The 24691-nt window shown below is 40.8% G+C and overlaps 1 protein-coding gene across 2 annotated transcripts in view; it reads left to right on the top strand.

Annotated features, from left to right (window-relative positions):
- The window catches only part of LOC5563584, a 125305-nt gene extending 113273 nt beyond the window's left edge, over positions 1–12032 (top strand). For both annotated transcript variants that reach the window (XM_021849290.1, XM_021849292.1), the window contains 2 exons: positions 8618–8919; positions 8984–12032. In XM_021849290.1, the coding sequence (XP_021704982.1) occupies positions 8618–8919; positions 8984–9934 (1253 nt within the window). In that variant the 3' untranslated portion in view covers positions 9935–12032. The remainder of the gene's footprint in view (positions 1–8617; positions 8920–8983) is intronic.
- The last annotated feature ends 12659 nt before the right edge of the window (positions 12033–24691 follow it).

The raw sequence follows: 24691 nt of genomic DNA, 5'->3' as shown, positions 1-24691 counted from the left end.
GTCACCAGGAGGCGCTAGTGGGCATGGAATTTTTGTTTTGCGCATAGCTCAGTAGCCTGACTACTTAGAAAGATGGCGTCTTCGGCAAAGTTGCTCAGTATCATAAGGGCTAACATTATTTGAGCTGAAAGTTTTGAAATTTTGCCACTAGGCGGCGCTAGTGAGCAGAGAATTTTTGTTTCGCAGATAGCTCAGTAGCCTGACCACTTAGAAATATGGCGTCTTCGGTAAAGTTGCTCAGTATCACAAGCACTAACATTATTTGAGCCGAAAGTTTCGAAATTTTGCCACTAGGCCACTAGCCACTAGCGCCGCCTAGAGGCAAAATTTCGAAACTTAAGGTTCAAATAATGTTAGCCCTTGTGATACTGAACAACTTTGCCGAAGACGCCATCTTTCTAAATGGTCAGGTTACTGAGCTATCCGCGAAACAAAAATTCTTTGCTCACTAGCGTCGCCTAGTGGCGAAATTTCTAAACTTTCGGCTCAAACAATGTTAGTCCTTGTGATACTGAGCAACTTTGCCGAAGACGCCATCTTTCTAAGTAGTCAGGCTACTGAGCTATGCGCAAAACAAAAATTCTTTGCTCACTAGCGCTACCTAGTGGCAAAATTTCGAAAATTAAGGCTCAAATAATGTTAGTCCTTGTGATACCGAGCAACTTTGCCGAAGACGCCATCTTTCTAAGTAGTCAGGCTACTGAGCTATGCGCAAAACAAAAATTCCATGCCCACTAGCGCCTCCTGGTGACGTAATTCCGTATCAGAATGACCACCGCATGTCAGCCCTTGAGCTACTGAACAACTCTTCCGAAGACACAAACCGTCCGAAACATCAGGATCTAGAGATATCTTATGTTACAAAATTTTGCATTCTTATCCCTCATGGTTCATATAGTGCAAATCAGAAAAAGCGCCCCTACCGGTCAAGTTCTCAACTAAAAGGATGATCCTCAGCTCCTAAAGGTAGATCGTTCTTAGCACTAAAACTTCGCCGAAGACAGTACTTTGCTATCTCTTTTGGCATACGAGATATTCAACAACACCCCCAAAGTGATGAAATCCCATAAGCCCTGGGTCTCCTATAACGTAGATTCCTATACTCCACTGCACTGTGACGTCACGCATCAATTTTGACAGGTACTGGTCCTGTTGTTTACAGTTTGGACTTAGTACTTTTTTCGAATCATTCTTAATTTCGTGAAAGTTTGCTGCAAGGAGAGGTCAAATCCACTGCAGATACCCACGGATCGTATTATTCTATCTTCCTACCGTGGAAAATCGTCACCATCAGCATGCTGGTGATAGAAATGCGAAGATGAAAAAATGATGGAAAAAACGACTAAGTCCGAAACGTAAACAACAGGACCAGCAGCTGTCAAATAAGTGAGGTTAGACTCGTCATATGCAGCGCTCTATTACGCCCCCCAACCATGTGTCCTATAGGAGACCTGACTGTACACGACGAAACATATGTCAAATGTAGGGTAACTGGGGGTAAAACGTGCCCTCTAAGGAAGGAAGCGTTTTTAGCTATGAAGAACATTATTATAAGCCTTTTTTTATTCATTATATCATAGACAAACATGTTTTCTATCAAATAGTAGAAACAGCCATCCATTTTCTTTTTTTTTTTCTGGAGTTATTAAATCAATTTTTATAAAATGCTTGCTTATCTGCATTTTTATTTTTTGCGGGGTAAAACGCGCCACCTGATTTCGTTCGCGCGAACGCATGCGCAATCATTCTTGCAAATACGTTGCATACATAAGAGCGTTTGATCAGATGTTATTGTTCGATTATAGTGTACATGCTGATTCGAAAAATGTGCATTTGTATGGTTCAAATTGGCATGTAACTACAGCTTGGCACTACGTTTGCTGGAATTTTAATGCAAACGGCTGTTTTGGTGTTATGAAATAGGTGTGACCGTTTTGCCCCACGAATTGATTAAAGTTTAAGTCCTTCAATACGCTTTTTAAGGATAAATTCAACACTTTTTTCGCATGGAATACAAACTATTAGAGTGCACAAGTCGATTCTCGGTAATAGTTACAAAAGTTCTGTTGTTTATCGACCTGAAAAATGACCCATAACATAACACAAAATTACAACAAAACTGTGAAAAACGTTTTTTTGAGTTTTTCACGATTTTTGCCAGGAAAACTCTTAAAAATATATATATATAGAGAAGCATTTTAATTCATTTTCCATTATCTCGGGTGAAAAACAGTGTCCCAAAGCACGTCGTTCGTTCAAAACAAGGATGGCGCGTTTTACCCCAACGGCGCATTTTTCACCCAGTTCCCCTACAAATTGAAATTCAAACTGCGAAAAGAAACCACGTTCTCCTTATAACAATAATACTAATACCAAACCCTGATATTTTTGCAATGATCATCTTAATAGCAACGCAACCTTCTTAAAACTTTTAGTGTAAACGACAAACATGTCTTCACATGAACAATTATTATAATCGAGCGCCCATTTCCATCATCACTCAACAAAATCGCACCCTGCACCCATAATCCAATTAGGATCAAAATTTTCCACACATTAGGTGCGATCTATTCGCACTTGGACTGTCAATCATAAAGTTTACGTACAACCCGCTCTGCCGTAGTGGCTCAATTAATCTGTTTACCCAACACAACCTTCCCCGAATCGAAACTGTTTCTCCACGCTGCTGGACGACTCAAGGCTCGTCCATCATGGGGCTTCACTATGGGCGGTTTCCATACAGACTGGCGGCCAAAAATATTTTTTCCATCTCATGTCGTATTAATGAGTTTTGTGCTACAAATTTGATGTTTTATTTTCAAAAACAAGTTTTCGAGACTAACTTTTGAATAGGGCCTATAGCGAAATAATAAGTTTTGTTACTAATGATGCATATAAGCCATTTATGCGATTAACGTTGTGCAAACCATTATGAATGTTAGAACTTACATAGAAATGATTATATGAATGATTTAGCGATGTTCATTTATTCTCTGAATTGTTTTTTGTCTGTTTTTATTAGGAAATGGTTAAAAATATTGAAAAAAATTCAAAAAGCCATAAAATAAAAAAGTGCAAATTTGTGCAGCTAAATTCTTCACTATCCTTTAGTTAACATCTCAAAGTATCCTTGGAAATAAATTTTAGCCTGGGACAACTTGGGACAAAAAAGTATGGGATGTGTAAAGTTTATATATAAAATCAAATATATTTTTTTCAGTGCATTCCCCCCATTTTTTCGACCTAAAGTACGAATTTTTATTTCATTTTATTTTTCTTAGATAGCTTTTTGAATAAGCTTTCGGATAGTGTATAAAGATCTGTATAACATATTGTGATTATGCAGTATATTGTATTCAACGTGTACCTTGTATTTGTACTGAATTCTTCATTTTTCTTGAAAACTCTAACTTTGACATACTGTATCAATTAAAATATAAAAGATCTTGCCCTGATATTCCAGGAATAACTTAATAGAAATGTTTACTATGTAATGATGTACAACAAAAACCTATCAGAACAAGTCAATTTTTCGATTATTGGCCACCTGATTGCCCATAGTGGGCTTTCTGCAGAACATGGAAATGGGGTCGTCGTAGGCATAGATGGATGGAAGGTCCTTTCGCTCTGCCACGTGCTCACAGCTGGTTGAATGCGTGGCTCAGCCTAGGCCCATGATAAGCTAATCAATCTATCTTCTGGTTTGGGGAAAGCTATACCGAACTAGGCAGCATCCAACATTAATGCGAACAGCAAACTGTGTGCATCATTTATAATGGGTTGGCTGCTGGCATATCAGTGCTAAGTTTACACAGCTAATACGCAAATTCCACTAAACACCAAACAACTCAATTTAAATCCCGGTAGAAACTTGACCAGTATCACTAGCTATGACAAGTATTCACAAAATCAGTTCCAAATGGTACCTGCCATACGCTCGGTATATCCACACAAACCGGCACTGCAAACTACACTTGTTCCCTGCTAGTCAAATCACCGCAAACTCCACAACACGAGCACTTGACAATCGTGTACGAATCCAGTTGATGCATAGTTGGAGCAACCAGCCAGAGCACTCAGAGCAAACAGATGTGAATTTGTGCGTACACTCATCATCAGTAGTAGATTTGGCTTTTCTCTATTTCCCCCCTCAATCGCTTCAATATTTGCATGCTAACGAACGGTTCATCAATCCACCCAATCCTCACCATCCCGAGCAGCCAGATCACTCCAGCAACGTGTGCCGTCCTTGTAATTCGAATCCTTTATCTTCACAGTAGAAAGAAAGCATTCCGGTGCACGGTGGTCTAGGGACACAATACTCTATAATAAATTATGAATTACGAGAGAAGCTTCATTCACAAAAAATATTCGAGATTCCCTTCAAACAGATTCCCACAATCCCTGACGAGAAATTCCCAGAATCTTTGTCAAAAGATTCCAAATATTTCTTTCGATTTTCAGAATCTCCTTCTAGAGAATCTTAGAATTTCTTCCGAGAGATTCTCAGAATCTCTTAGAAGAGATGCATAGAATCTCTTCCGAGAGATTCTCAGTATCTCTGCCGAGAGATTTCCAGAATCTATGCCGAGAGATTCCCCGAATCTCTGCCGAGAGTTTCCTGCCGGGAGATTCCCAGAATCTTTGCCTAGAGCTGAATTCCATGAATCTCTTCCGAGAGATCCCCTGAATTTGAAACTTTCGAGAAATTCCTAGAATCTCTGCCAAACGATTCCCCGAATCTCTGCAAAACGATTCCCCGAATCTCTGCCGAAAAATTCTCAGAATCTCTGCCAAGAGATTCCCAAAATCACTGCCAAGAGATTCCTAGAATCTCTGCCAAGAGATTCCCAGAATATCTGCCAAGAGATTCCCAGAATCTCTGCAAAGAGATTCCCAGAATCTCTGCCAAGAGATTCTCAGAATCTCTTCCGAGAGATTCACAGAATCTCCACCAACAGATTTCCAGAATCTCCGCCAAGATATTCCCAATATCTCTGCCAAGATATTCCCAATATCTCTGCCAAGAGATTCCCAAAATCACTGCCAAGAGATTCCCAGCATCTCTTCCGAAAGATTCCCAGAATCTCTGCCGAGGGATTCCCAGAATCTCTGCCGAGAGATTCCCAGAATCTCTGCCGAGAGTTTCCTAGAATCTCTTCAGAGAAATTCCTAGAATCTCTTCAGAGAGATTCCTAAAATTTCTTCAGAGAGGTTCCTAGAATCTCTTCAGAGAAATTCCTAGAATCTGTTCAGAGAGATTCCTAAAATCTCTTCAGAGAGATTCCTAGAATCTCTTCAGAGAGATTCCTAAAATCTCTTCAGAGAGATTCCTTGAATCTGTTCAGAGAGATTCCCTGAATCTCTGCCAAGAGATTCCCAGAATCTCTGCCGAGTGATTCCCAGAATCTCTGCCGAGAGATTCCCAGAATCTCTGCCGAGAGGTTCCAAGAATATCTGCCAAGAGGTTCCCAGGATCTCTGCCAAGAGATTTCCAGAATCTCTACCAAGATATTCCCAGAATCTCTGCCAAGAGATTCACAGAATCTCCACCGACAGATTTCCTGAATCTCCGCCAATATATTCCCAGTATCTATGCAAAGAGATTCCCAAAATCACTGCCAAGAGATTTCCAGAATCTCTGTCGAGAGATTCCCAGAATCTCTGCCGAGAGATTCCCAGAATCTCTGCCGAGAGATTCCCAGCATCTCTGCCGAGAGATTCCCAGAATCTCTGCCGAGAGATTCCCAGAATCTCTGCCGAGAGATTCCCAGAATCTCTGCCGAGAGATTCCCAGAATCTCTGCCGAGAGATTCCCAGAATCTCTGCCGAGAGATTCCCAGAATCTCTGCCGAGAGATTCCCAGAATCTCTGCCGAGAGATTCCCAGAATCTCTGCCGAGAGATTCCCAGAATCTCTGCCGAGAGATTCCCAGAATCTCTGCCGAGAGATTCCCAGAATCTCTGCCGAGAGATTCCCAGAATCTCTGCCGAGAGATTCCCAGAATCTCTGCCGAGAGATTCCCAGAATCTCTGCCGAGAGATTCCCAGAATCTCTGCCGAGAGATTCCCAGAATCTCTGCCGAGAGATTCCCAGAATCTCCGAGATCCCAGAATCTCTGCCGAGAGATTCCCAGAATCTCTTTCGAGAGATTCCCATAATCTCTTCCGAGAAATTCCCAGAATCTCTTCTGAATTCCATGAATCTCTTCCGAGAGATTCCCTGAATCTAAAACCTTCGAGATATTCCTAATATCTCTGCAAAGAGATTCCCAGAATCTCTGCCGAGAGATTCCCTGAATCTTTGCCACGAGATTCCTAGAAACTGTTTAGAGAGATTCCTTAAATCTCTTCCGATAGATTCCCAGAATCTCTTCCGAGATATTCCCAGAATCTATTGGAAGACATTATCAGAATCTCTTCCGAGAGATTCCCAGAATTTCTTCCGAGAGATTGCTGGAATCTCTTCCGAGAGATCCCCAGAACCTCTTCCTAAAGATTCCCAGAATCTCTTCAGAGAGATTCCCAGAATCTCTTCAGAGTGATTCCCAGAATCTCTTCCAAAAGATTCCCAGAATCTCTTCCGAGAGATTCCCTGAATTTCTTCCGAGAGATTCCCAGAATTTCTTCCGAGAGATTCCCAGAATCTTTTCCGAGAGATTCCCGGAATCTTTTCCGAGAGATCCCCAGAACCTCTTCCGAAAGATTCCCAGAATCTCTTCCAAGACATTTCTAGAATCTCTTCAGAGAGATTCCCAGAATCTCTTCCGAGAGATTGCTAGAATTTCTTCTAAGAGATTCCCAGAATCTATTCTAAGAGATGACCAGAATCTTAGAGATGACCAGAATTCTTAGAGATTTCCAGAATCTATTCTAAAAGATTCCCAGAGTCTCTTCTAAGAGATTCCAAGAATCTCTTCCAAGAGATTCCAAGAATCTCTTCTAAGAGAATGCTAGAATCTCTTCCAAAAGATTTCCAGAATCTCTTCCAAGAGATTTCCAGAATCTCTTCCAAGAGATTCCCTGAATTTCTTCCGAGAGATTCCCAGAATTTCTTCCGAGAGATTCCCAGAATCTTTTCCGAGAGATTCCCGGAATCTTTTCCGAGAGATCCCCAGAACCTCTTCCGAAAGATTCCCAGAATCTCTTCCAAGACATTTCTAGAATCTCTTCAGAGTGATTCCCAGAATTTCTTCCGAGAGATTGCTGGAATCTCTTCCGAGAGATCCCCAGAACCTCTTCCGAAAGATTCCCAGAATCTCTTCAGAGAGATTCCCAGAATCTCTTCAGAGTGATTCCCAGAATCTCTTCCAAAAGATTCCCAGAATCTCTTCCGAGAGATTCCCTGAATTTCTTCCGAGAGATTCCCAGAATTTCTTCCGAGAGATTCCCAGAATCTTTTCCGAGAGATTCCCGGAATCTTTTCCGAGAGATCCCCAGAACCTCTTCCGAAAGATTCCCAGAATCTCTTCCAAGACATTTCTAGAATCTCTTCAGAGTGATTCCCAGAATTTCTTCCGAGAGATTGCTGGAATCTCTTCCGAGAGATCCCCAGAACCTCTTCCGAAAGATTCCCAGAATCTCTTCAGAGAGATTCCCAGAATCTCTTCAGAGTGATTCCCAGAATCTCTTCCAAAAGATTCCCAGAATCTCTTCCGAGAGATTCCCTGAATTTCTTCCGAGAGATTCCCAGAATTTCTTCCGAGAGATTCCCAGAATCTTTTCCGAGAGATTCCCGGAATCTTTTCCGAGAGATCCCCAGAACCTCTTCCGAAAGATTCCCAGAATCTCTTCCAAGACATTTCTAGAATCTCTTCAGAGTGATTCCCAGGATCTCTTCAGAGTAATTCCCAGAATCTCTTCCGAGAGATTCCCAGACTCTCTTCCGAGAGATTCCCAGAATCTCTTCCAAAAGATTCCCAGAATCTCTTCCAAGACATTTCTAGAATCTCTTCTAAAAGATTACTTGCATTCCCAAGAGATTACAAGAATCACTTCCAAGATATTCTCAGAATCTCCGCCAAGAGATTCCTAGAATCTTTTCCAAGAGACTCCTAGTATCTCATCCAAGTGGTTTCAAGAATCTCTTTCAATTCCCATAATCAATGTTCGAAGGTCCCTTTAATATTTGTTCAAAAGCAAAGTTCATCTGGACCACTGTGCACTACCTAAATATCGAAAGAAGCAACATTTACCTTTCAACACACGCTCACTGACATCCCTGCTTCAACCATTCACCATTCCTCAACCCCGCCCACCCACGATTGTTCAGTTTAAAAATTAATTCGGAACGATTTGTTGATTGGCACACTTCATCAGTAGCCCATTGTGAGAATTTGAGAGACGACCAGAGCGGTCCAGTCGTCTACGGAAAAAAAGCGATTGTGATTTACCTAGCTAAAACCCGTTCGTAGAACGGATGAGCACTATGCTATCTTTCGGAATGAACGTACTTCTATTTCCAGATAACTGGCAAGAGAACTAGTGAATTGGCAATCGACAAAATCGGTCACGGAATTTTGGGGCTTTTTGCAACCAAATCCGGTCTAATCGATTTGTTCTTTTCTTTTTTCGTCCTTTATTTTCTGTACTTCTTTTGACTATTGACTCATCTCTAGGATCGCTGGAAGAACAGGAATTTTTCGGCGAGGTTCTGCTCGGAATCAAACAAGTCATCCAGACGCATATGAAGGAGATTCAGGTTAAGTTTCAGGACAAGTTTTTCAACCTGGAGCTAGAGGTCAAGAAACGGGACGACATCATATCAAAGCTGCAAAACCGGATCCAGGAGCTGGAACATCATGATCCGCAGCAGCTTCCAGAGGGAGATGATGGGGCTCTGCGGTCCATGCAGACTCAACAGAAGCAAGGTTCTTCTGGTAGCGGTACGTCTAGGTCCTCTGACGAGCTGCCGTTTATGGTGAGTAAATGTGACGTAATCTACGTTCTATTAAATCTCAATTTCGATTTCTCTCAAACTATAGCGGGGCGATTCGCTGGATACGATATTTGCTTCATCACCACACTCGGACTCGGACAGCCCTCGCAGCCAGAAGGTCAGCCGAAACCGAAAACCTCGAAATTCACCTCGGCACCGGCCTCTGCGAAGTCGACCTCCTAACTGGGGCGAGAGCACCGATCAGGAAAGCTTCGAACGAGGCGGCTCACCTCCGACGACAGCTTTGCCACCTCCACCACTCACTTCCTCGGTTTCATCTACTGCTGCTGGCACCATTCCTCCACCGGTCCCACCACGCCGCATGTCTTCCTCGTCTGGAGTCGGCAGTACAGACCCACGAATCCGCGGACCTTACCGGGATATAGTGATATCGGAACTCACGGGGAACATCGTGTCGGACAGTGTGATCGTCAGTATTGAAACCAGCTCTGGCTCGGAACAGTCGCAGTCGGAGAATGACAATAACTACGAAGAAGAGGAGGGAGAGGAAGAGGAAACCATTGGTGAGTGCGATGGGGAAGAAGAGGCTGAAGAAGAAGAGGAGGATGATGAGTTCTTGAGCGAGTCGGGAAGGTTAGTGGAGAATCGAGGCAGCCGAAGTAGTGATGATGAGTTTGAGGATGACTTCGATGACGATGATGAGGAAGAGGAAGAGATGCATCACAACGATTGGGAAGTGAGAATGCTGGCTGCTGAGTTGCAGAAGCGAGAGAGCGTCAGTACCGACTTTCCTAGCGACCTGGAAGAGAGTGATGGATTGTTGAGAAGGCGGCGGAAACGCAGCGAGACGGATACGGAGGGAAGTGGAGCGGAACTGGAAGTTCTCAGAAGGCCAAGGGCTTCGAGTTTAGATCAGCACAATCTACGGCGAGGTATGAGTATGAGTGTGGGCAGCAGTAGTGGGGCCAGCGGAAGTAGACGACGCGGTTCGGTCTTCAAGGCAATGAGTTTCGACCGGGATAAAGATCGTCTCTGAGAATTAAGGCTCAGATGTGATGTGTGCATGTTCACCAGTATCACCAATGTGATTATAATCGAGTGGAGCAACAGGTAGGGCAAGGGACCCATGGGCAGTGGCAGAGGAAACCAAGATACAAGTACGACCAACGCGAAAACGCACTATAATAAAGTTAATAGAGAGAAGTAGACGCCATCCAATAGCGAAAGTGAAAACAAACTACAAGTTAATGAAACTAGTTTCAAACTACATATATACGATTAAGTTCATCAGAGCCTATGCGAGTAAAAGTTTTAGGGAATAGCCACAACCAAAAAACTATAACTGTAGGGAGATTTACGATAGACATTTTGTTAAAACTCAAGGGTGAACAGGCTTTACGGTTATGATTGAAAAGATTCAGATTTTATCGCACGTTTTGCACACACACAGCTGATTAGATGATTAGTGGGGAAAGGTAGTGTTTAGTTAATTTGTTACAAATCAAGTAATTTTCATATTTATCAATCAAACATTGAACCGTTACCTTTGTTCGCAAGTCCTGAAGGAGAAACTAGACGAATAAGCACCAAATAATACAAGTAAAGTTCCAAAGGAAAATGAGGTAGAAACAAGTTTGTTGAGAAACAAAATAAAATTTAATTTACTATGCGCATGTTTGTGAGAGGGGAAAATAATGACAGTAATAAAATGATAACTGTGTGATTAGGTGTGAGGAATAAGAATGGTGAAAGTATCTGATTGCTTTGAAATATTGTTGTAATCCAAATGCTAATACTGAGGTAATTTTAAAAAGCTTTCTTTTTTATTTCCACTACCTTCAATAGATAACAATCAAACTCTGTTTTGAGTATTTATAATGTTCGATTTCTATCATCTGTTGAACAAAACGAACACATGTTTCAATCGATTGGACATCACTGGAATCAAAACCCAAATAGAGTATAGCAACCGTTCAATAACTGGACGCTCATTGAAATGATTAAAAATTGAAGCCAATCCTCAAACTTTCAGGAGCACAAATTTGGAGAACCAGACAAACGTTTACAATGAAAATTCGATTGGTCGCAACCAAGCCTAATAACAGTCCTCAATATTACCAGAGTTCAGAAGTGAAAAAATGCTAAGCAGAGAGGCAAATGAAAAAAAAGGCGAAGATGATGCAATATATAATACTATGGAGGAAAATTCCATCAAAAAAAAGAGTGCCATTATAACTCTGCGATGCCTGTTTTGTTCAGCCGGGTCACTCGAAAGGGGTGTGTGGTACTTTTTTCCGCTCGGTGGAATAGTTTGGCCTTTTGACTGATCGGCCATTTTGGATCCGCTGTAGCACGAAAATTAAAATGTGACTACTCGTCGCAAACTTCGTCGAAAGAATGAATCCGTATAAAAATGTTCTTTGATTCAAACCCTTTGTCAGCACCAATACTCAGATATACAACCTCTAAACCATACTCATACACATGAGTTTCCACACCCCTCTCAGTTGTATCGCACACACACTTTTGAAATTTTTATTTAATGCATGTTATACCAATACTCATACATTTGCTGCTGTGGGCGAGAATCATACTTTGATCTCTGAAGCGTTTTGCAAACGCTTCAAAGCTCCTTGTGATTTCATAGTACCTTGATTAGTCTATCTTGATCCACTCATACACAGACTACCCATCTGTCAAATTGAAAGTGACAGAAAAATGCAATCTGAATGCATAATGCATAATAATGCATAAGAAATTTTCTTTGCTGTTTATAGGAGGATAAACTCATGGTGAGTATCTTTAATTGTTTATTTAATCTTTTCTTTTCCAGGACTACTCTACCACATTCGCTCTCGCCTGTACTCTTAAGCTAATCAAAGACAGCATAGAGAAATTTATCGTCAAAGCGCGCTGGTTTCTTCACCTTCGAGCGATCTCGCAGGACTTTTTCCGAAGGAGTTTCTTGATTGGATGACGGCACGGAAATTGGTGAATCTCTTCCGGCATCGAGTGATGAATTACCTGGTACCTGCCGGCTGCTCAATATTACGTTCCGGTGGTGCTAATTTCACGTCCTGTACGTTCCTGGTGTACTGGAGACCGCTGCGACTGAGGACTACTATTTTTGCACCATCTCTTGCAAGTACTTTGAAGCACTCCCCGGAAAAAGTAGGATCCGTCTTTGATTTTTGAGCTTGTGCCAGGAGCACCGTATCACCCACCTTGATCGATGATTCTTTCGCTCCTCGAGCACTGTCGGAGTGCTTCTTACTGAGAAGTTTAGCCTCAGCATCTTTTTCCTGCAGATTCTCGTAATCCAACTGCTGCGGTTTCCACAAGCTGACGAAAGTACCCCGGAACTTCCAGCCCACCATGAGCTCGAATGGGGTTACACCGAGTCGAGAATGTGGAATCAGATTGTTGTGGTTGTGTACATATTTCTGCAATGAATTTCGCCAGTTTGTTCCATCCACCTTGGAGGCAGCGACCGCTTTAATTATGCCCTGATTCTGCCTCTCTACGGCCCCGTTCGACTGGGGACATAACGGTATTGATTTCCGAACCTTGACTCCTTTATTTTCCCAGTATTCAGTGAAGCTATTGCTCTGGAATGGTGGACCATTGTCGCTTTGGAGAATCAGAGGGCATCCCCACATTTTGAAAATTTCTCACAAGGCTTCATTTGTGCTTTTTGCGTTCGTATTTTTCATCTCGACGACAGAAAGGAATCTGGAGTGCGTGTCAACCACCACTAAAAACTCACCAGAACCACAACCCGGAATGGAAAGGAAGTCCACTTGAAGAATTTGCCATGGGCCGTCTGGAAATTCCCTTGAAGATAACGGTAGTGGCGGATTCTTTCTGGATAACATGGAGCAAGTTTCGCAGCTTTTCACGAATTTCTCTGTATCCGTGGACATGCCCGGCCACCAAAAAAATTCTCTCATTATTTTTTTCATCGATGTTTCTCCTATATGGCCGCCGTGTGCAGATTTCAAAGCCTTCAAACGGAGTGAATCAGGCAATATTGTGCGTTCTCCTCTGAACAACAAGGAACCAAAAGCATGGATATTCTTCCTTTGTGCTTCGTATCTGCGAAGATCCTTCGGCCAATCATCCGACTGTAGAGCGTCGTGCACCATCAATAGCTCTTCATCTTCTTCTGAGGCCTTCTCGATTTCGTCCCAGGTAATATCCATCGCTCCTGAATCCAACGAGTATAAGAAGTGCCCCTCGTCATCATCTTCAAAAGGTTCCGCTTTCTGGGATTTGTGGATCAAGCGAGACAACGTGTCGGCGAGGTTATCCTTTCCACTAACTCCCTTCATAACGAAATCATAAGGCTGGAGGCGCAACGCCCATGATTCCGCCCGTGATACGGCCCGTTTTCCAATCCGGTGTGTTGTACTGAATATGAATTCGTTTGCCTCAGCGTCCGTACAAATGGTGAAAGTCCGCCCCAGCAGATAAGAAGCAAACCGCTCTACACCCCAAACAACTGCTAGCGCTTCTCTCTGAGTTTGGGGGTATCTCTGCTCCGTAAGTGTGAGCGCCTTGGAAGCACAAGATATAATACGTGGTACTTTGTCATCATTATATTGGACCAAGACCGCTCCCAGGCCAACGGGGCTAGCATCGACGTATAGTTCGGTCATATCGGTTGAACTGTAGTACCCAAGGACTTGGATATTCTTCAACGCATTGTCTTGCAGGTATTGAAACTCTTTCTCCTCTTTATCTGTCCAATAGAACTTATCCGAGTTTGCTAGGTTTCGCAGGTGTTCAGTCAGGTCAGCTCTACGTTGGATGAATCTGTCAGCAAACGTCACCAATCCAAGGAAGCTTTTGACTTCAGCGCACGAATTAGGAGTCCTGAAGCTCTTAATGGCCTTCATCTTTTCGTCAGTCACGCTCCAACCTTTTGGCGTTAATCTGAATCCCACGAACTTGACTTGCTGCTTACCGAAGACGCATTTATCGGTATTCAGCTTTACATTATGCTGTTCGAGTCGACTGAGCACGGCCTGTAAGTTCTTATCGTGTTCTGCTTTGGTGCCCCCAAAGATGAGGACATCATCAAGATAATTAACAACTCCAGCACATCCTCCCAAAATAACTCGTTGCATCGCTTCCTGAAACACATCAGGCGCGTTACACAACCCAAATGGGAGGCGCACGCATCTGAACACCCCGAATTCTGTGTAAAAATTCGTCAGGTGCCGGGAAGCCTTATCTAGCTCTACATGAAAGAAGGCATTAGATAAGTCTATTGTCGAGAACCATGAGGCGCCGTTCAATTTTGCCAAGATGGATTCAAGAGTGGGCATCGCGAAGGGCGTTCTCTCTATATATTGATTTGGTCCCCTGAGATCGATGACAAGTCGAATGTCCTGTTTGCCTTTTGGAATAGCTAGCATCGAGGAACAAAACGACAAATCCATATCGTCGCCTACCGGTTCGATTATGTCCGTCCTGACTAATTCTTCCAGTCTTTTTTCTACCAGTGGTTTGATCGCTTCCGGAATATTCGAGAATATGTTTCGGCATGGCGGTCTGGACGTATCATAGTTGATTCTCACTGGAGGGATTTTGAATTTAGGGAATGGCTCGCTCACCTCAATCAATGCTATTCTGTCCTGCTCTGAAGTATTGTTACAGCCTCGCAGTAGAATAGGAACACTGATTCCTACCATTAATACGCTATATCTAATGGAAGTAGATCTACCCAAGAGAGAACGATTTGCTTTCTTGACAACGTAGAACTTTTCAAGATTCAGCGGTCGATCGTCAGAGATGAACAAAAAGGCTTCAAACGTAGCGAGCACTTCAATCTCACCCTTCGAAGCATATGCCTTAAGCGATACATCTGACCCCTCTCGTACATTGTATATGCTGCTACTATACCTGCCGTCATTTTTAAGTTTCCAGTACAATCTCTCGATAATGGTATTTACCTCTGCCCCAGAATCTACGAGGAATTCGCATTGCATACCTGCTACTGTTGCGACTATCACACCTTCTCTCATTACTGCTCCGATTGTTGCAATAACATATCGGTCACTGTCCCAGTCATTTTTCGCTTCGGATAAGTTCACCTATGAGCGTAAAAGAAGAACAAGTAAGAAATATCCGTTTTTAAGCCTTTATTGTAATTCTACATGAAAGTAAATGACACGCTAGCCTGCTTTAAGTTTTTTTTCTTTTCTTTATAAAATGCAACCTTTGTTTGATTATTTTAATTCAATCATAGTATTATAATGCCAATTGACAGTAAAAAAATCGTTAGATTTTCCAATATATCAGGCGTATCAGCATGTCACTTAATTATTAATTATCGAATTGAACACTCACTTGTTCAGCTGATTTTGAAACAGCTTGCTTCTCATCAACAGCGTCGCCCTTAGAATACTTGGCCTCGATTTCAGAAACCTCGTTGATTCCTTCACGCTTCATGGTCGTTGGAGTTGGTGGAACATGCTCTTTGGATATGTCCCACTAGACCGCTTTTTCGGCAAACTAAATTAGCAGCCCCACATTCCGACGGTAGGTGAAAAAAGCTGTAACATCTCCAGCACCTGTCACGGACGGACGTACGCCGGTCGGACCGGTCTTCAGCAAACTTTCTGGACCGATCAGTACCCTGCGCCTGCACTCGCCATCCTGTTTGATGTGTGAACCGTTGATTGTTACGTGGGCTGTTCCGTTGATATGGAAGATATCGATTATCGCCTCTCTGTCCGAAATTACGTCGCGGTGTCCATTGTCTTGAATGTTCAGTCCTTACTGGTGCAAGCATTGCTGAACTCGATGATGATTCACGGTTTCCATGTTTAACGGCGAAGAATTCCTCGTTCATTCGTATTGCTTGAATCTCGCGAACTTTATCCACAAGGTCTGTGAATGTACCGCTTCGGCTTACCATCTTCAGAGCTGTTATTCTTACTTCCTTGCATTTTGCATGTTCCGCGACCGTTTTGGCGATCTCCTCAAATTCCTTTGACTTGTCGAAGTCGCACAGTTGAGCTGTTTGACCAACTCTGGTAATAAAAGCAAGGTCTGATTCATCTGGCTTCTGTTCCATCAAGGCGAGCTTACGTCTTTGGAACATAACGTCGGATCCGGTGCCAAAATAGAGCTTTAGTCGATGAAGCGCATTGCTGAAGGGTTCCATCGTTGAGTCAGGAGCATCAGCATCAGATTTTGCATTTTTGAAAATGGTTAGCAAGCGTGGTCCAGCCTTCACTTTGAAGACGGTGAACTTCGTCAGCTCGTCTTCGATGCCGGCTAATGCCATGCAGTCAATCAATAGCTCCATCTACATCTCAAAGGTACGGCGGTGAATTTCGTCTTCCCCTTCAACTGGCTTACACTCGGGCACCGCAATGGAAGAAATCGAAAGCTGGTTGACTGACGATAGAAAGCGAGACTCATCCAGGGAGCCAGATAACTTTGTACGCCGAGTACTCGAAGCGCTTGGTTCATTCTCGAAATCCATGGTACCTTCTTCATGTACATCCTTCTCTAGCGTAAGATGCGAGTCTTGGCCAACCGTTCCCGCCGATTTCATGGCTTCAATTTCAGCCTGCAGTACCTTGATTTGCTCTGCCATCGCTGTCTTCTCTGCCATTTCCGCTTCGAGCTTTTTCGTAAAATTCTCCAGCTTCGTTACTTTCCGTTTGTTCTTCGATAGCTTCATGCCCGATCCACTTGATTTAGCATCCCTGAAAATTCATAGAAGCAAACCACTCTTACTATCATGTAAATATGAATATAACTTTTTTTTTTGTAACAATATTCGAAAAATGCCTCCCAGTCGAAGTTAGGGATAACGAAGAAAAAACAAAACAGAGAACCGTAAATGCTTGCAACCCTTTCGCCACCTAACCTTACATTTGATCGCCAATGATCTGCGAAACTTTTGCCACCTAATCTCATATTTGATTACCACTTAACCTCACATTTGGTTGCCAATGATTTTTTCTCCACGTCGTGGTGAATATTTGGTCAGCTGATTCGGATCAATCATGATAGAGAGAGTGTACATGGTGACATCACGGACAAGTTCATCTTAGTCCCTCTTCCATTAACTTGTATTGACTGTCCCGCTCTTTGACTTTCCTGCTGAAATTGTTTTTTTTTATAAGGAGTTGCCATTCACTGCTGGAAATGTTGGAGTTTCGAGGTTATGTCAGGCGTACAACCACCCAGGTAACCATTAGGCCGTAAAAATTGGCACAACATCGGTTCTATAGTGTTATAAAGAACTTCTCTCACAGATCCTATAAACACTATATTCCTCTAAAGTGCTGCATAACAGCCACTTTTAGCGAATTATTTGGCCCATATACTGCCTGCCCCCACTTTCAAACCACGCCCGTGCAATAGACGTCAAAACTTTTTTCAGTGGGTAGTACCCACCACAGATAAAAAAAGCAAAAAAAAAATCTGTTTGTTTTGTTTTTTATCCTACTTCAACCGCTATGAGTCAAAAGAGTGTTATTTTGTTTCCTTCTTTCTCACACCAATTGCTTCATCACGATAGACCATTACATTTTTTCTGCAGTTTTTAGTTGTTTTTGGTAAGCTCAACCGGTCGGTTCCAGGCTCGAACTTAGTACTGTTAGTTGTAGAATATTATGTTGCAGCGCTTTTCCAATTGATCCATCCTCTGGTCTGATTAAAACATCGTCTAAGAAGCGTTCTTAAAGCAGAAAGTGGACGGACAAGTAAGTAAACTTGAAATCAATTTAATTTGCTAATGATTTTCTAATGCTTTTGTTTTTCACGGTAGTGTCTGCCAAAAGAACAATCCAGAAAAAAATAAGTGCAGCTGCATTGATAGTGTGGTTTCTCGGACTACTCTACCACAGGGTGGTACACAAATTATGTCACGCAAAATTAAACCTGTTCGACCCTTACCACCCCCCCCCCCCCCCTTTGTCACAATTTTTGTATGAGTTCTCCGATAATTTGGTAAGGCTCCCCGAACAGAAGAAAACAACTACTGAATACCAAATTGAGGTATTCCATACCAGATAATTTCCAATACTTACAACCTGAATGAGGCATGAATGAGCCCTGCATAAGAGGTAAAATACCTCAAATGATACCTTCTGCATATTCTACAAATACCAAGCTGATAATTAGATCAGGTATTGTAATACCTAAATAATACGTGATGGATTTTCATATAAAAGTGATTTTTTTCAATAATAGTTCAATACCTCTAGCAGTCCTCAATACCTATCGAATACCAAAATAAAGTATTTTAGATTGTTTTAAACATTGTTTTCACATACCATTATAATACCAAAATGAGGTATTGACAACTGAACAATACCTAATTATGGTATGATACCAAAATATGGTATGCATAAGTTATTGCGAGTTATTCTTTCCTCAGGTAGGTATAAAAAAAAAACGGAAAGTTATCATCACAGATGTTTTCATAGGTTATCATTTGCATTTTGTTTTATTGATGATAGGTAATATTATGAAAAAGTATTTTTAAATTCGTTAACCGTTGGTTTAGTTTGATTCGTTTAACAAACATATTGTGAGCTCAACTTGTCTTCACATCACTTGTGGAAGCTTTATTGAAGTGTTGAGGATTGTCATAAGTGCATGATTGAAAGTTTTAGGGCCCATTCACAAATTTCATAACGCTGAAGGGGGTGGGTGGGTGTCTTGAAGATGTTACAACTCATACAAAATTTGGAAAATGGTCATACAAAACGCGTTACGAGGGGGTGGATGGGTGTCAAAAATGGCCACTTTTGGAGTTATGAAATTTATGAATAAACCCTTAAGAGATACTTGACAGTTGCTCTCCAACACCGTCTTAAGTATGGGCCTCTTTAGTCTTATGAGAGGTTTATCATTGGGTTAGTGTAGGTTTGTAGAATTACTGGTCTAATTTCTAATTTTTGAGAATTGGAGTAAGAGAACCTTTCAAGAATAGCATAAAATTAACATTGCTACTTGGGTAGGCACAAAATGTCAAAAGATAAAACGTCGTTCTATCCTTTCGAATTTTAGGCAATCGACGCTTAAGAATCCGATGTTTTGTCCTTCAACGTTTTGTCACCCAATTGATTAAGGTTGGTCTTCCAAGCAGCTTCATGTTCACATATGGTTTAGTAAGCTACTTATGAAAATTCGAACTTTATCCTCTTCTGTAAGAATTGCATCGTAACTGTGGTGATGGTAAGTGGTGAACATGTTTGTGGAACTGAAACAAAAACAAAACAAAATACTCGCGAGCATCAGAGTGCTGAATTACTCGCATCTGTCAAGCTCGAGAGTAAACGAAGTTAAAGCTGTTAGTGAGCGTGTTTGGAACTGTTCAGAATCAATTGCGTTTTTGGGAAAAAGGCTGTTTCCTCTCCAAGAACTCTTGTTTTCAGGAGTGGTGGTATTTGATGGATATACACTCCCGTGCAAAAGTTTGGGTTCACCCCCTCAAAAACATACAAAAGTGTTCTGTCCATATCTCTGTGATTACACGTCCACTTGACTTGACGACTGTTTCATTGATTTTGACTTGACTGACTGTTTCATTGATTTTGAATACTTTTCAGATTTTCCCGCCAAAATTTCGTAGCGTTTCTTCAAAGAATATAAGTTAACGATTCTAATGACACTTTGATTGAAAATTTTGGTCGACCCAATCCTGAGGAAATTAAATATGATTTTTCAGTGTGTTTTTTGAAAAATGTCACAACTTTAAGTAAAAATTTAGTATACAAAGTTCAAAGAATGTTTTTGGAAAAACACATACGAAGTAAGAATAACTCTTTGCCTTTCGAATGCGACTTAGAGAGTTTCAATTGGACGTGTAATCATAGAGATATGGACAGAACACTTTTGCATGTTTTTTAGGGGGTGAACCCAAACTTATGCACGGGAGTGTATACTTGATTAGTCTGGTGAAAGCGTAATAAATCAAACCTTTTTCGGTTGCTCGCGAATAAACGTTCGCGAACTTTTTGCTATTACTTTTGGTATTAGCGTTGGGCAAATTTGACCGGAACATCGATGTTACTGAATCGATTCTAATTTGATATGTCGAATCGATTCACCGATTTAATCGAATCATTTGAATCAATGTTTTTGTATCGATTCGATTTTCAAGCTCATAGAAAAATGTACCAAAACAAGCTCTTAAAATAAGATCAAATGCAATTCTATATGATTTCCAAATAACTTCAATTGAATAACGTTTTGAATTGATAATCATATATTATGTACTTCAAGGTAAATTCAAAACTAAGTTTATGGTTCACCAACGCATTGAAAAAATTTAATCAATTTCATTATTTTGAGGGGTCTATTTTATAAGTCGAGTCGATCAAAACGACTCGACTGAAGTCACTGTCGACCGAAAAATTCACTCGACTCAGCTTTGTCACTCGAGTTTTTCGACAGTTGTCACTCTATGTGACTGGATATCTCGGAACATCTGCTTTGCAGTTGTGGTGCATTATACAGGCGCAGATCAAAGTTTTCTCGATAGCGGCTGTTTACAGCCCAGTGAGATCTGGTCTGCTGATCCGAGAAAGGTGATTGGTTTCATAAACCATATCATACCTGATTGGGAACGTGTCATGGTAAGCAGCTGATCGTCTAATCAATGGTGTTCGGCTAGCGTGACATGTACAGTAAACTGGGACATACTACAATAGTTCTAAATATTGGACGCAATAGTTTCAACCCCCAACAAAAAAAATGTGACTGGATTAATATGGGAGTCGACGGGTGACATCTGAAATTTGCATGTTTGCTTTGATCGACAATGAACACAGACGAGTCACATGAATCTGCTCGATTTACAAAATAGGCCCCTGAATCGAAACAAAAAATCGAATGAAGAAAATCGATTCACTCAATTTTGGGTGCTTCTAACATCGATTCAAAAAATCGATTAATCGGAACGAAATCGCCCATCGCTATTTGGTATGCTCTACAGAGCCGGTGGATTCAACGTACTCACACCAAGCTTGTTGCGTTGGTTTGCACTCGTCCCAGACAACCAGAATATACGTATAATGAAATCACATTTTGCGTTATGCGATATGTGAAATGTTTCACGTATAAGAGGTTGTGAAAAGGCCTTATACGTACAAAAGTGGCGGCTGATTTTCTTTGATTCGAAATCGTGGGATGAATGAGCAACAATCATCAACGACGCGTACGAATTTCATTGACGGCCTACTTCGTCTTAAAGGACAACATATAAAAAAACATAGCTGCTGCATAGCTACTACCTGCGAGGGAGAAACCAATACGAAATTTGTCGTCAAGGTGAGCCGAGATTCTGCTGTCACGAACTGTCAGTGTGAGCCGCCTACTAAAATAATGGACTAACATGATAAAAGCGCGTAATTAATTAGAGCATATTTTTGCATTTTGTTGAAGGTGACAAAAAAGCATATTTAGTTTCTATACATCCAAAAGTAATGTCACATTAGCATTTTTGATTTAAATTAAGAAACCGTAGTGAAACATGCTTATTTTTACTCTTTTTCTATAATAAGTGAAATTACATGCATAGAGAAATGTGGCCCTTTTTCATTGTTGGTCCGGATAAACCGAAGGCACACATCAAAACGAAACTGGTGATTTTAACCAAGCCAGCCTTGATTGTCGTTGGCGAGCTAGAATTATCTTGAAGTTTGTTGCATATTTAATGTGTAGTATCGGTGTCTCCCTCCCAGGGAGAAACCAATACAAAATTTCTCTACGTCACAGTGAGCCGAGATTTTGCTGTCACGAACTGTCACTATGAGCCCGGGTCTTGAACAATGGACAACAAGATAAAAGCACGTAATTAGCCAAAGCATATTTTTGCATTTCATCGAAAGTAGCAAAACTCGAATTGGAATCATTTCATGCATATTCAAAAGTAACGTCACGAGAGCACCGTTTATTCTAATTGAATACTACGTGTTGGAATCAGGCTCTTTTAACTGTTTTCAATAAAACTGAAAATTAAACGCATAGAACACTGTGGCCCTTTTTTAATGTTTGCCCAGAAAGATCAAAGGTACACAACAAATGAAAACTAGCGATTTTCACCAAACCTGCCTTGATTGTCGTTGGCAAACTGGAGTTATCTTGCAGTTTAAAAAAAATATGTATCAGATTTTGTGTGTAGTATTTGTGGCTCCCTCCCAGGCTACTACCACCACGCTCCCTGAACCAATTCTGGGAAGTAGAGGAAGAGTCCGATGCTGACCAGCCCTCCGATTTGCGTGAGGATTGTTCAAGCTAAAACCGTAGCTAAAACCCCCCCGGAAGCTGAACGTGAACAGCCAGTCAACTTGAGCAACAAATGCAAAAGAGTGACCGATGATTCTAATTTACCAATCAAGGAAATTGTTTTGCACGAGATTAGCAAGCATTTCGACCAAATTGACCATCGCCAAAGGCCGTATGGCCTGATGAAATCCATCGAGTTGAAGCGAAGACGTGCAAACAAATTTCCGAACTAAATCCCATCTATCAGATGTTTTTTTTTTTTTTTCAAATGAAGCTCCTGTGTTTTCTCTTTCCAAACCCATGTTATTGGAAAGGGGTTGTTGAAGAAATTTTCGATTTGTGGCAGTTTGGGTGAGGCAAAAATAGAGGGGTCCATCAATTTGACCACCGAATGCAGTTTCTTTACTAACTCGACAAGAGCTTTCGAATGAACATAATTTTAAACATTTTGAAAGACCAAGTGTAAATAGTGGATTGGCCTTGGAGTTTTGAGGAAATTCACTAGAGAATCTTTTTTAGGGTTAAATTTCACACAACCAAAAGTTTGTGTGCTTTTCTGAATTTTAGTAACATAAAAAGTAAATCTCAAAGTTAAAGCCAAAAGTTAACCCTCTAATACCCAACCCCGCCTTTAGACGGGGTACACTTTGGAATTTTGTGTATTTTTTCGTAGCTCGGAAATCAAAATGATTTTATTTTTGACTTAAACCTTGACTCATAACACGCATTTAAGAAAAGTCTTTTATGACTTTTGAAACTTTTTTGTATTTTTGAAAATTGTTTGAAAAGTTGTATTCTTATATAACCTACAAATGTCTGGGGTTCATTTAACGTGTAATATAAAAAATCGTACCTTTTATATTTTTCTACTATCAACCTATCACTGAAGAAGAGCTTGGTAGTATTGAAATAATTTCAAACCTGTTTTTCCGTTAATTACACGGAAAATAAAAATATCTCCAAAAAAATGTTTAAAATTTAATGTTTTTAAAAGTACCGTAAAAATTTTAATTTTTGTTATTGTCAAAAATCAGTAACTAGAGGAGGCTTCAAGAAAAAATGAAAAAGGATAGGGATGTTCAAAAATAAAAATAATAAAAATCAAAAACTAAAATTCATAGATTTGCGAATAAAAATAAATCATTGCCCAAAACGTGTTTAGAATGATTTTAGATAACTCAAAATGATATTTAGATCGAAAATAAAAATTTGGGTATTAGAGGGTTAAGATTTAGAGGTATTGCAAGCGACTTGAAGGTGAATTGTCAAGTTATAAAATATGACCTTCAGTGAAGTCTTCATAGATTTGTTATCTAACTATTTTTGAAGATTTTAGCATCATTCTGGTCTTTTGCATTAAAAAAATAACATGTTTCTTAGTGATTTTTGTTAAATAATTAAATCGAAACTTTGTTTTAATTGAATGTGTTGTATACACTATTAAGAAACAACTAAATTAGCTTCACAAGCATGTAAAAAATTGGAAATCGTTTGAGTACCCATGAAGTTATGATCAAACAATGATGATTTGTTTAGTGAATTAAGGGAAAATTTGGAGAATTGATTTTTGAAAAATTCAATGCTCCAAAAACTCTTCATAAATTTAGTTTTGAAGAGAATTGTGTTCAGTCGTAAAATAACAATATTATAAAGACTTCACTTAAGGTCATATTTTATAATGGAATTCACCTTAAAATTACTCACTCCTCCTTTACATATATGGCTCAAAATGTGAGGTTTCTGAAGCCGCAGCCTAATTTGTATTGTGCTTGAAAGTTCTTACGAACTTTAGTGGAACCTTAAAGTTCCCTATAGTATATTTGAAGAATTCTGCCATTTCGAAGAATTCTTCTTCTTCTTCTTTCTGGCGTTACGTCCCAACTGGGACAAAGCCTGCTTCTCAGATTAGTGTTCTTATGAGCACTTCCACAGTTATTAACTGAGAGCTTTCTTTGCTGATTGACCATTTTTGCATGTGTATAATCGTGTGGCAGGTACGAAGATACTCTATGCCCTGGGAATCGAGAAAATTTCCTTTACGAAAAGATCCTCGACCAGCGGGATTCGAACCCACAACCCTCAGCATGGTCATGCTGAATAGCTGCGCGTTTACCGCTACGGCTATGTGGGCCCCTACAATTTCGAAGAATTGTTCTGTTCAAATAACTCTTCCAGGATGTTATTAAGAAATCCTTCCAAGAAAGTTACATGAGGGAGGCTTTTGGCAGCACTGATTGCGGCAAGTTGTGAAATTCATTGGTGCTTATTATTTTTAAAATTTTGAAGGTTTTGCTAGTGATAAATTGTGTAAAAGGTGTTGAAAATACAAATTGTCATGTGGTGCATAGGAATATTGTGAAGTTTTGACAGTGAAAGTGATTTTAGAGCCAGTTTCGGACATCTTACTGCGGTCCAGTTTTTTTTTTCTTCGCTACCAAGGGTGTATTTGGCATCATCAACACGGAAGCCGATGAATACGGCAGATTGAGGATGTGATGCAGGAGCATGAAAGCGATAATTCGGTGAGAAG

This window comes from Aedes aegypti, chromosome 3 (assembly GCF_002204515.2).
Source record: "Aedes aegypti strain LVP_AGWG chromosome 3, AaegL5.0 Primary Assembly, whole genome shotgun sequence".
In the NCBI taxonomy this organism is placed as follows: Eukaryota; Metazoa; Arthropoda; class Insecta; order Diptera; family Culicidae; genus Aedes; species Aedes aegypti.
Note: the sequence above shows the minus strand (reverse complement) of the source record. Positions and strands in the feature narration are given on the sequence as shown.